This window comes from Eurosta solidaginis, chromosome 4 (assembly GCF_040869045.1).
Source record: "Eurosta solidaginis isolate ZX-2024a chromosome 4, ASM4086904v1, whole genome shotgun sequence".
Classification (NCBI taxonomy): domain Eukaryota; kingdom Metazoa; phylum Arthropoda; class Insecta; order Diptera; family Tephritidae; genus Eurosta; species Eurosta solidaginis.
Genome location: NC_090322.1, coordinates 147,762,426 through 147,776,223, shown reverse-complemented (window position 1 = coordinate 147,776,223; position 13,798 = coordinate 147,762,426). Strand labels below are relative to the sequence as shown.

General features: G+C 37.5%; 1 protein-coding gene across 1 annotated transcript in view; it reads right to left on the bottom strand.

The window, feature by feature from the left end:
- Positions 1-8,976, bottom strand: part of LOC137247730 (calaxin) — a 42,511-nt gene extending 33,535 nt beyond the window's left edge. Inside the window, exon 1 of the mRNA XM_067778690.1 lies at positions 8,841-8,976. Coding sequence (XP_067634791.1) covers positions 8,841-8,976 — 136 coding nt within the window. The remainder of the gene's footprint in view (positions 1-8,840) is intronic.
- Positions 8,977-13,798: the final 4,822 nt, after the last annotated feature.

Genomic DNA, 13,798 nt, shown 5'->3' with positions numbered 1-13,798 from the left:
ATTACTGGGAGGTTAATTAACAAATAAGGAAACAAACCCGTATAGTAATTAATCAAGATTAAATTTCTGTCCTCATTATTGCAAAAGATGACATCATAGCCAAGCATGAAACGCCTGCAAGGCAAATAAGTTTCCGCTGAGAAGCTTTTCATAGCGGAAATATACTCGGAGTGTTTGCCAAATCACTGCCAACGGGCGACCCCCCTTGGAAAAATGGAAGCCTTGAGTACCAAGTACCCTTGAAGCTCTATGCGTATATATACAAGTCTACGTCTAAAAACTAATTATTTTAAATTATCTAGAGCTCGCTCAGTGGTTGAAGCTCAACCACAATAGAGGTAATGCAGAAAACAAAAATACACACTGAGTGCTCATCCAAACAAAGGGAAACTAGTTCATGAGTAATCGATATTGTTGGTATCGGTAACAAATCGAAACTCGTCGATAACACGCCGATAACTCCTCGATAACATATCGGAAACACACCAAAAACAAATCGATAACTTTTCGATGGCAAATCAATAACTCGTCAATAAAAAACGGATGCTGCATCAATCATGTTTATTGTCTTTAACAAATTTTTAAAACTTCGATAACAAATCGATAGGTTTTGGATAACACGTCGATACCAAACCGATAACAAACTGATAACACATGAGAACTCTGTTATCGATAACAAATCGTTAAAATTTCGATAACAAACCGATAAAAAGCCGTCCACCACAAATAAGTTTATCATAAATAAATAAGTTTTACCAAACACGTTATTATTTAATGATGTATATTGGAACAATTTTCCGTCATCCCTTGTCAAATTTGGTTTTGAGACAAACCGGTTTCGGCGTTGTGCCATCGTCAGTGACGATTTTCGTTCTGATCTGTTGTTGTTGTTTGTCCTGTATTTATAGTTCGTATGTATATGAGCAGGTATTGTCAAATTGATGCTTGTGTATATTTAGTTATGTGTATGTGCTGTGTGTTCATTCAGAACCGAGGGTGGTTTACTAATCGATTTGTGTGGTATGTGAAGAACCCTAACTGTTTTATTGATGTTTGCTGGGGAACATTCATTCTCGACCATGTGATTCGCGAAATTAGACTCGGGTATAATGTTTGGATTCCGTATTTTTTGTTGTAATCTCTAATATGTTCTCTGAACCTCGTTCTTATTTGCCGTCCTGATTGTCCTATGTAACTATGCTGGCATCCGCAGGTAAGCTTGTATACGCCGTGGCTGCTAAACGGATCCTCTGAGTTAATGTTAGTTCTAATAGCTAACACAACAGAACTAATAGAGCTAACAAGAAAATTGGTATCTTTTGACATAAAAGATTTATACCCATCTATACCACTATCGGAGACTTTGGACATAGTTAGCTCAACAATAGTTCATAACACAAAAAACAAAGTGAAAAGTATGCAAATCACAAATACGCTAAGAACCACTTTACGTCAAAACTATTTTCAATTCAACAATAAAATATATAGAAAAACAAACGGTCTTGGAATGGGAAGCCCCACATCAGCAATTCTTATGAAAGTGTTCATGCAAAATCTGGAAGAAAAGTACATACAGGAGCTGAAGTCCAAATTAGGCGTGTCATGTTATGCTAGATACGTGGATGACATAATATGCATTTTAACTACTAATAACGAAGAGCTTGTACTGGAGTACCTCAACAAGCAGCACGGAAATCTAAAATATACAATGGAAACTGAGAAAGACGGAGGAATGAACCATCTAGACCTCACGATAAATATTGATAAAGAAGCCAAAAGATTTAACTATGACATATATAGAAGGTCAACGGCCACCGATACAATAATACACAATACCTCAAATCACCCTCAACAGCATAAAAATGCAGCATTAAGGCACTTGGTACATAGACTTGAAAGAACACCACTTACACAAGAGGCATATAAGAGAGAACTTGAGGTCATATATAATATCGCTGCAAACAAAGGATATAAAAAAGCACTAGTAGATAAGCTCAGAAGTACAAATGGAGAACCAAAAAGAAATAATGAAAAGGAAAATAATAGCTGGACGACTATGACATATACTGGAAAAGCAACATATAAATTGGCAAGCTTCTTTAAAAAATACAACATTAAGAAAGCATTCAAAACCTCCAACAATCTAGGGCGAAAACTAAGAACTAACATTAACTCAGAGGATCCGTTTAGCAGCCACGGCGTATACAAGCTTACCTGCGGATGCCAGCATAGTTACATAGGACAAACAGGACGGCAAATAAGAACGAGGTTCAGAGAACATATTAGAGATTACAACAAAAAAATACGGAATCCAAACATTATACCCGAGTCTAACTTCGCGAATCACATGGTCGAGAATGAATGTTCCCCAGCAAACATCAATAAAACAGTTAGGGTTCTTCACATACAGGAAAAGGGCCGACGTCTCAACGTACTCGAAAACATGGAAATCTACAAACAGAAAACATTCGACGGTAGAATAATAAACGAACAGATAAACACAATTTCTGACACAATATTCGAGCCTTTAAAACTTGTTTACAGGAAACAACTTAATCACACAGGTACAACAGACAAACACAAAACAACAAATAAACACAAAACAATTAACACACCAAAACAAAAAACCGACAAAGAAGGTCAAACGACTAAAATCACAGATTTCTACCTACCCCAGTCAGCCACACAAATCGATTAGTAAACCACCCTCGGTTCTGAATGAACACACAGCACATACACATAACTAAATATACACAAGCATCAATTTTAAATACCTGCTCATATACATACGAACTATAAATACAGGACAAACGACAACAACAGATCAGAACGAAAATCGACACTGACGATGGCACAACGCCGAAACCGGTTTGTCTCAAAACCAAATTTGACAAGGGATGACGGAAAATCGTTCCAATATACATCATTTATCCACCCTGTCGGAAAATCAACCAAACAAGATAAGTCAGTTATTATTTAATATTAAAAGTTGCTTTAACCGCACCTCTGGTTTGGTAACCGAGCACGCTATCACGAAACCAGGCCGACCACCATCGATATATGGCTTAGAACCAAAATATAATCGACGATTGCGACATCTACAATAATGGCCAGAAAAGGAAATCGAAAGACGTAGCCGTAGAACCTCTTTTTTAAAATTCCGTCTCAATCATGGGGTTGTAGACATTGTCAGGTATAAATGTCAATTTGCACACTACTGTACGACTTGTACGCGTTCATAAATTATGGCGGGAATACTTTTCCTAATTGGTAACCAGCGAGGTAGATGATAAGCCTCATAAACCAATCCCTGACCATGGAATAAACGTTCCGCCACCCGACAATGATGAATTGGGAGAACGGCAATATCTCGATTAAAGAGAAGCAAAGCGTAGGGAATCGACGGGCACTGATGCGAAGAGTTGGTAAAGAGCATGCATCAACACTTATGTAAAATTAGATCGCACCATCGCATGACTCGAAATAAGAATCTGTATGTAAAGTCTCCGCTAATTGCCATGGGCATCACGGACAGGATCAGAAATATATCGGAGAATTTTTCTCTCGAACACTACAAAAGCCACCTCATCTTCTCCCGACATCGTCCATGACTCCGAGTCATACATCAGGACATCAGTATGATGAGCGACTTGTAGAGCGTAATTTTTGTTCGTCGAGAGAGGACTTTAATTTTCAATTACCTACTAAACCCAGAGTATCACTTGTTGGCAAGAGATATGCTTCGTTTGGTTTCATGTTTATACATAGTCTCTGACTTATATCCGTCTTTCTGTCTTGAATGACAGGAAGTACTTCATTTGGCACAAAGCTCACTTTTTTTTTATCCAATCAAGAGAAGGCGGAACACACAGCCCGTTTGTTAAAGCCAATGATATAAATATCATCAGTATATACCAGCAACTGTACGGTCTTATAATAGATTGTGCCATCACGGTTTTGTTATGCTGCTAGAATTATCTTCCCCCACATTAGCTTAAAGAAAGCAGATGACAGGCAGTTGTCTTGTCTGAACCCTCGTTGTCTTTGGAATTGCTCGGAGAGATTTTTTTCAATCCTTAATAAGCTAGTGGTATTGCTCAACGTCGTTTGGGAAAGCCACATAAGCTTTGCAGGGAACTTCAATTCAGACTTAGCAACATATGAACAATTTCACGTCTCATTAAGATCTAGTTGATGCGCCTTTAGGCGTGGCAGATGAGCTTGAGCCAGTTTGTCCACTTTGAGCTTTGATCTTTCACGCAATACGCGAGATAGAACATTAAATGCGATAAAAGCAGGCTTACTCTGTGGTTTGCAGTATCGTCTTTCTTGTGGAGAGGGCAGAGCTTGTTTAAACTGGAGAGCTGGAGGCATGCGGTCGTCTATCCACATTTTGCATAAGAGTTGATGCATGCTCTCTCATGCACCTCTGTCTCTGAACAGCTCGGCGGGTAGTGCGGCATTGCCCGATTATTCTTCGGCCGGGATATTACAGTTTTCCCTTCGTCATAGTTCATTATCTGTTTTACTACGGCGCCTCTCATCCCCCACCTCGTCACGATAACACAACATAGTACAGAGCACAATAACAAACACTGATCAACTTAAAATTTCTTAAAAATCACTTTATATATAAGAACTCACTTTTAAAAAAGTATTTTTCTTAAATTCCTTTACTCCAATACACTCGAGAGCTAAAGTGTGGATACTAGGAAGTCAAAATAAACAAATTGTTCTGTTGCCATGCAACTGCGACTGTAGGTATTTAAACCAACAACAAAAATATTGTTTATAAACTGGGCCAAATTTCCCCTTCTAAAAATACCAAGTACAAATTAAATGTGTTAAGGAAGGACAGCAAATCGGCACAATTGAAGGAGCTGTGATGCAGGGCAATCGCACAATTTTATCCATTTTATCGACAAAACGAATAACAAATACACAAACCCCCAGTGATTTAGGGGGCTTAGAATATACCCGCGGTATGTATGCCTGTCGTAAGAGGCGACTAAAATACCAAGTTGATTCAAGGGGTTGCCAGCGCAATATTCAGCTTCTCCAATCCAATTTTCAACCTCACCTACCCGTGGCGAGTCCTGTTTCTTTAACAGCCGAGACTCTGGTGACCCAAAGTTCCTCATGGATCTAGAGGGTGGGAGGGCGATATGGCCTAGAAGGTTTCATGGGATCATACCAAATCGTCCCTGAGATGGTCGGACTAGTACCTTAATGGACTCAGCAGCCCATCAATACAACCGGGTCATGCGAAACCTACATTACGGTATAGATGGTTGGTGTCATGTGGGGACATCTTACAAGCGGGACATAAGTAGGTACATATGTCTGAGTTGGTTTTACTAGAGTGACGCGCGTTTCCCTGTGGAGGTTGCTTTCCGCAACTGTGAGTTCAGGGTATTTGTATTTGAGAACAGCGTTCACCGAGCTATAGTTCGCATATACAACTTTTTGTGGATGTCTCGCAGAGCCTGTTTGTGCTCCTTTACTTCTTGGGTGCCGGATTTCTTCACAGTATCTACAATGACGACTTTTTAAGTTCCTGTGAGGAGGGGTCTCTTAATTCAGATGCCTATCGCCCAGGTTTTTAGGTATTCAGCAGAAACTGTATGTTCAGCATTTCAGTACTCTTCTTTATGGGAAGTGCTTTCGCCTCACTGTATAGATGATGTTCTGGAGATATAAAAAGGCATCCCTGCAGTTTCCTACACTTTGTTTCGTTAAGGCTTGGCACCCATATTGAGGACGCATAGCATGCAGGTGGCCGGCCAACTGCTTTAAAAATGGATGTGACCTTTTCTTTGGCTTTGCCGGCAAGAGACTAAAGGATTTTGTTACGGCTTTGAACTTTGGGTACAATGGCGGATGCATGCTCGCCAAAATGTATGACTTGAGCGAACGTCACACCCAGTATTTTTGGGTGTACGACAGTCGGTAGCGTAATGCCAACGACATGGATGTCCAATATTGCACACATTTGTCACGTCTATGTCGGAAATATGGCCGCCGAGGATTTGGTCCGCAACAGTGCCAATTTTCACGAGGTGCAAAAACTTGGAGTACTAATAAGATAGTAAATTTTATAGCAAAGCTCATCAATGGATGGGCCAGGACCTGTTGTCATTATCGTGCAGTAATCGGCGTATGGAAAAATGGTAACTCCTTCTGGTGGGGAAGAGAACTTCGATAAATAAAAATTGCAATAAGACACCGCCCTGCGGCACCCTTTTTTAATACTTCTAGGGTTTGATGTTACGTTCCTGAACTGCACCGATTCCTGCCGACCAAATAAAATATACTCTGCTTGGTCCGGCTGTGAATATGAATAGATTTTGGAGTATAGCCATTGCACATAGTGATAGTAATGCTCTTAGGCCGTATATGAGCTACGTCGTGTTTTAGAGCGTAGAAAATAGCAAAATAACTACGAACGATAAGCATTTTGTAGCAGCGGTACGATAGGTAGGGTCTTTTGTGTTTTTTTTTTTTTTTGTGGGAAGGCTGAAAAATGCCTAATGCACCATAATTGCTGCCGTCGCACTATGGCGCCTCTGCCCGAAAAGCCTGGCAAAAATAAAAAATTTCATGAAAGCGTTCGATAAACCTAATATATGTATTTAATAGAGAATTTTCCAGGGATTACGAATATATAACTCTTATTAAACAGGAAATGATATTTTAGGAGGTAGAGCTGCTCAAAATTGATTAATTTTTAACACTTAGAAAAATTTGTGTTTTTTGTTGTATTAAAAATTGTTTTGTCTCTAAACAAAACGGCCTGCTCCTGCTTTCTTGTATTATAACGAAAGGATATTTAATTCTAGGTTGAAGCAAAACATAAAATTTGTTTTTTTTTATAAAAGTTGTCAGATCTACAGTTAGGCATTATTCGCATAAGTACTACATTAACTTGGGTAATTTTTTCTCCCACCGCTCTGAAGTGTTCTTTGAAAGTTAACTTCGAGTCAACGTGCACTCCTAAGTATTTTAGAGAATCCCTTGAGGCGATTTGATGATCCTCAACAGTTAAGACTAACTCGTTCGCCAACCGTGTACTAATACCACTTCTGTCTTTTAGCTAGCCAACTCCAGTCCCGTATTGGTCAGCCATTCCTTTATTTTTCGTACGGCGTCATTACATAATGCTGGACGCATATCCAGTTTCTTGGCCACTACCATACTACTATATATTGCATTCCAAAGCATTGGACCGAGAATAGATCCCTGTGGGACGCTTCCAGTGACCACGATAAGTAGGGTATTGTTTTCCGTATCAATTTGGTCACTCCCAGAAGGTTATAGGAACTAGGAGTTATATTTAGGGATGGTTGTAGGAACTGTCGGAATCATTTGGGGACTATTTTGCGATTCTTCCGACGCCATTTTGAAGTTAATTTGTGGTGTGATGATCTTGAGGACTATTTCATGATTCTCCCGAGGTCATTTAGAGATCACCTTGGAGTAATTTTCGGGGTTATTCGGGATCAATTTGGGGTAATTCCGTGATGATCTTGGGTATTTCACGGCACTTAGAGGGCCATTTATCCCCCACATAATACAGCAGCTGCTTTTTCAACCCACTTTAAAATTTTACCTACGCTACTTATTTCTTCCAACTTACAGGATTTAAGACTTCTTTGATCACCAGATATATGAGGTTGCAATTGTGTTGCCTCTTACAAAACACTGTTGGTGTAATACTGCATACATGACTGATGCATTGAAGTGCGAGGCTTATCTTGCCACTATTTTCCATATTATTTAATTTATTTATTATTTAAAGTCGACGACAAACTTGAAATGGTCGACTGCATAATATAAAAGATATATAAATATACAAGACAAAAGTTAAAACTTAAGATATATAGAGATTTCAACAATGTTATATTACAATCAAAAATATATTATTGAACATTATAGTTTAATTTTAGAATATAATAATAAGAAATATGAGCAGAAATAAGATCTTATACCGTTTTTACAGTTGTTGCAATGCACCAGATTCCAATCAACACAGTACTGTCTTGTTCCTTCTTAATGATACATGTTGATAAATATTCCTCCATCCTTATACGAGATAGTGCCTGTTTTTACGGAAGAAATAAATACCGGCAAATTAAATTAGCTTGTATTTCTTAGATTAGATAGGCAAGTATTGCATTACGTATAGTGGCAAAAGTACATTCAAGACTCGTACAGCTGTACAAGTCATTGTAGTGCGCGCACCAGATAAGAAGAGGAGTATTTTTAGCAAAGTTTCGTTCGGGGTAAATAAAAAGGAACGTAGTGTCTGGATACTCTAGGGGGAACCGCAAAAAACAAGCGGCTGAGAAGGTCCGCAGAATCAATTTCTTCAATAATGAGCTTATGGATCAACAATACCCCCAGTAATATTCTCCGATTTTCCAGAGTGGGTAAGTTAATAAGAAGTCTAGTTCTGTTTGGAGGAAGGTGGAGACTTGAGTCCCAATTAAGGCCGCGCAATGCGAATATCAAAAATTGCTTTTGAACTGACTCAAGACGCTTTATATGCTTTTGAGTAACAGGACACCAAACGCATGAGCAATACTCGAGTATTGGACGAACCAGCGATGTGTAAAAAACCTTAGTGATGTACGGATCATCGAACTCTTTAGCCCATCTTTTAACAAATCCAAGTACACCCAACGCTTTGTTGGCCATAGATGAAATATGTATGTTAAAATTCAGTTTCGGATCAAAAAGGACACCTAGATCATTTGCAATGGATATACGCTCCAAAGGCGTACCATCTATTACATAAAGTTTCAATACTGGCTTCACTCGGTGAAATGTCATATGCTTACATTTAGAGCAATTTAAAGCTAGTAGATTTGTTTTGCACCAACATTTGAACGAATCCAAGTCGGCCTGAATAAGATCCAAGGAACTAAAATCGGTAGGACAGTAAGTGTAGCAAAGTTTTACATCATCCGCATACATTATAGTAGGGAATATAATATTGTCTGTGGCAAGTCATTAATGAAAAGGGTAGAGAGCAATGCGCCTAGATGACTTCCCTGTGGTAAACCGGAGGAAACTCCAAATGACTCAGACAGATTGCACTTGAACAGGACTTTTTGGGTCCGGTTGGAAAGATAGCTTCTCACCCACATTAGTGGGTGAAACGGAAAGTCCAGTAAATTAAGCTTATGAATAAGTAACTCATGGTTGACGGTATCAAATGCTTTGCTGAAGTCCGTGTAGATGGCATCCGTTTGCTTGTTCGCTAAAAATCCTTCCATAACTATAGAGGTGAATACAAGCAAATTTGTAGTGGTTGACCTTGAACGAATGAATCCGTGTTGGCATGGAGATAATAGACTAGAACACTGATATTGGAGTTTACTGGTAACAATCTGTTCAAAGACTTTAGGAATGGCTGAAAGTTTAGCAATACCCCTGTAGTTTTCAAATTTTTACCTACTACCTTTTTTATGCAGGGGTATAATAGTAGATGGGAACTATTTCTATAAAGATTTAGGGATTGGCGAAACTGAAGTCTTTCGAAATAGTTTCCAAATTGTTGGAAATAATATCGAAACAAAAAACATAAATAATTCCGAACATGGCTGGTTTTTAAACGCCCTTGGTATGTAATACCGAAAAATCTCAAAATTATTCCGTGGTATCCCCGAAAATATGAGATAAATTTTTTTGAGTTTCATAGTACTGTTTCGATAAAACGGTTCTCAAAGCTCTCATTGCCACTCATCGCATCTCGAGCGTGCTTTCCATAGTAGAAAGATTCGGTATGACACATATGGATGTCTTTTTAATTTTTAAAGCTAAAGATATTTGCAATGACCACAGCGGGTTAGGGGGCTTAGAATATATCCACGGAGGTATGCTTGTCGTAAGAGGCGACTAAAATACCAAATTGATTTAAGGGGTTGGCAGCGCAATATATATGAAGCTTCTCCAACCCAATTGTCAACCTCACCTACCCGTGGCGAATCCTGTTGCATTAACAGCCGAGGCTCTTGCGAGCCCGAACTCCTGATGAATCCAGGGGGTGGGAGGGCGTAATGGCCTAGAAAGTTGCATGTCGTCATACCAAATCGTTCCTGAGATGATCGGGTCTGTACCTTCTTGGTGCTTGTTACCAGAACATACCGGATCTGTATCCGGCAAAGGACCAATCAACATCGATAACACTCCCCAAGGCCTTCGGGGAGTCTCCTTATCACTACAACAACAACAACATAACCACAAATTGGTTCCCAAAAATTGAAAAAATGTAGATGTTTGACTATTTTTTGACTTTCTTACCAAAATTTGACTAGGGGACACCATTTTTGAGACCTATCATTCCAAGATTCCAATATCTACTAATCGATCAAAAGGTTCAACAAAAAAGAAATATTTGGTACATACACTGCGTATACAAATTTTTTTGTATCAACAGTTCATACAAAACCAAAGTTTGATTTTGAAAATCGTATAATCGTTGAAATGCAGTTATTCGAATAACCTAAATATATCAACTATTCGAATAGCAAAATTCGATTAATTCACGTAATTTAAAATCGAATACTCGATTAATCGAATTATTCGCATATTTTTTAGGAGACACTCTCTCCATTCGTATGTGACTGAAAAGGCGCAGACATCAAGTCCATCAACAAATGTAAAAACGCAGATTGAAAAAGATTTTTTTTATTTTGTTAATTTCTTTCAAGTTAAATTTAGTTTTTAAATCTACATATTTTCAAAGGACTTAGAACAAATGTATGCTAAAATATTTTTTCATTTTTTATATTTTGTTAATTTTGCAAAACATTTCCAAATCATATATTAATGCAGTATATATGTATTGCATATGCAAAAAATTTTCTAAATAATAAAAATAATTATATTTACTGATAAAAATGTTTTTGTTTTGTTCGTTTTTTTTTTTGTTTTTTTTTTTTTTAATGGCGACTTACAAATTACAATGTATGTGTGCTTAAATATATTAAAAATTTGTCAATACACTTTTAGTATTATACCAGAATGCGCTTAAATTTACAACAATTGTATAGAATTCAAATTTTTACATAAAAACATGCATAGAGATATACATATTGTGTTGCTGTTGTTATTATCGTTTTTGTTGTTGTGATTGTTAGAGGTTATTGTTGGTGGTGTATGAATGCGTATATATGTTAATGTTTATGTTGGAAGTTTTTATTGGGCGCTTCCAGCAAATAAATGCTGAGTGATCACTTTTTGAACGCACTGTTGAGTATTCTTGATCCACTCCACCGTTTAAATTTTACTGACGTGTTTACTCGGTTGTCTTGCAGGTCTTAGACGTTAGAAAGTTCTGGTTTTCCTTAAAAGCAAGGCGAATCCAGTACCGTAATCCCAACAGCTGATTGCTTCTTCTTGATTATTTTCCATACAACGCCTTGTACTACAACATTGAATGAAAATTATCTTTTGACTTGCCATTCTTCTGCACGGCGAATTGGTTGAATTCGCTTTGCCACCACCTTTTATAGATTCGCCTTGGATCTTGGATCAATCCAAACCTTGCGTGGATTCGGCTTACTTAAAATTTAAGAACAAGGCGAATCCATACAAGGTGATGGCGAAGCGAGTTCAATCCAATTCGCCGTACAGAAGAATGTTAAATAAAAAATAAGAAATTTTTTTTCTTTGATTTCGATTAAGTGACATCCAAGGCGTTGCTTGGAAACTGTTAAGAAAAGGAATTCCGCTGACGGGATAACACCACCTGGTACTGAATTCGCATTGATTTAAAAATAGTTCTTGTGATTTGGCTCAATGCGCCGTTCATAAAACAAAATTTCTATCGTTCTTCCGATGGAAATATGTTAACAACTTATTCGCTGAAAGCACCTTTAGTTGGCTCTTTCTGTTTGACGTTTTTCTGTGTTGTTGTCGTTGTAATTGGTTCGGATTGAAACTGTTATATTGATGTTGTTATGTCAAGGCGAACCCATACCAGGTGGTGGCAAAGCGAATTCAACCAATTTTCCGTGCAGAAAAATCTCAAGTCAAAACAAAATTTTCATTGATTTCGATTAACTGACATATTGGAGTACAAGGCGTTGTATGGAAAATTATCAAGAAGCAATCAGCTGTTGCGATAACAACACCTGGTACTGAATGAGCCTTGTGTTATGTGCTGCTTTTTGGAGCAATTATTGTTTGTTATTGTTATTATTTTATAGCTATTCTTTGATGGGTGTTTTTTGTTGCTTGCGCAGCCCTACTTTCCTCTAGATTTTTTAGCCACCTACTAGCTGTGGTAGATTTCAATTTTGTATAATTGTGGGTTGTAATATTTTGGTTATTGTGGTAGCCAGTAGGCGAATACACTATTTTTGAACGATGCGACTTGCCAAAATTTCAACTAACGTTCTTTTACTTGCGATACCAACTACGTTGTTATGAGTACTATGATCATAGGGGAAGTGGCATGGCGCAGGCATACAAGGTGGCAGTAGGGCCACATACATATATACAAACACATTACATGTACTTTGTTTTTGTAGTTTTGTGTCAACATCGTACTGTGGCAGTAGTTGAATTGTTAAATCATTTAAAAAAGCACCAATCAGCTGATTTTGGACAGTCACCTGCATGGGTAATAATAGTTTAAGGGCTAACCATATCCATATCCTTAACCATCCCCAATGTGATGGATTAATCATGTCTTAACCTAAAAATCGTGAAAATTTCATAAAAATGAAGAAAATGCAAAAAATTACAAACATATTCCACAAAAAATAAGTCTCTTAGTCATAACGTATCCAAAAAAAATGAATAAAAACTACAAAAAGTTATTAAATTCACCAACTCAAATATTTTCAGGTTATGGATATGGCGGGAAACCAAAAACCAATTGGCTGGCTATGGTACGGTTACGGCGTTAGCGTTATGGTATGGCACCATTTATCGATTACATTGATTTCCATAAGGTAGGTTCGATCAGATGTTTATATGGTTATAAGTCACCATTAATTGGCCCTTTAGTCGTTGATCAACGGGCAACATAGCAAGACAAATGACCGCTTGTTTGTAACATTCAAAAAATATTTTGTAAGTATGCTAAATAAACAGTATTTTAGTACATTAGAGTAGCAAATAATTAAAATAAAATATATTGCTAACATTAAAAAAACTTAAATATTACGCGCTCGAGCCTTGAATTGCGTAAATAAATAATAGGCTCCTCCGTTGTTGCTAATCCGCTTGCTCAACCACGACTTACACATTCTATACACGAAATAGCGAAGCAATGTGTGAATCGACTTTGCACAAATGTGCTATGAAATTACGACCCCTGTGGTGGAATACGCTAACTTTAAACGATGTAATTTGTCGCGATTTTAACTAAAGTTTTTTCGCTTACGATAACGATTGTGTTATTCACTAACTCAGTTTTAACGAAATAACAATTGTTATTAGCTTAAATAAAAGAATAATGGAATATGGAACTCCAGCGAATGCTGTTGACAGTCTTCAAATTATCTTCTATAGTTTGGCAACAATAGCTGAGCAAAATTTAACGAGTATCGATAAAAAGTGCTTATTGAATACCAAAATAGTTATAGTTTTCGACTAATCAGTGTATCAATTACGAAAATAGTTGAAAGAGTAAGTGAATTCCACTAATGAGATTTAAACTAAATATAATTCTTATACCTTTAGTGTTGTCAAAACAAAGTCGAAGCATAATCGGTATTGCAATGGAAAAATCGTTAGGTCAAATCGCGACAAGTCGCGTTGTTAAATAGTGAGTTCCACTACA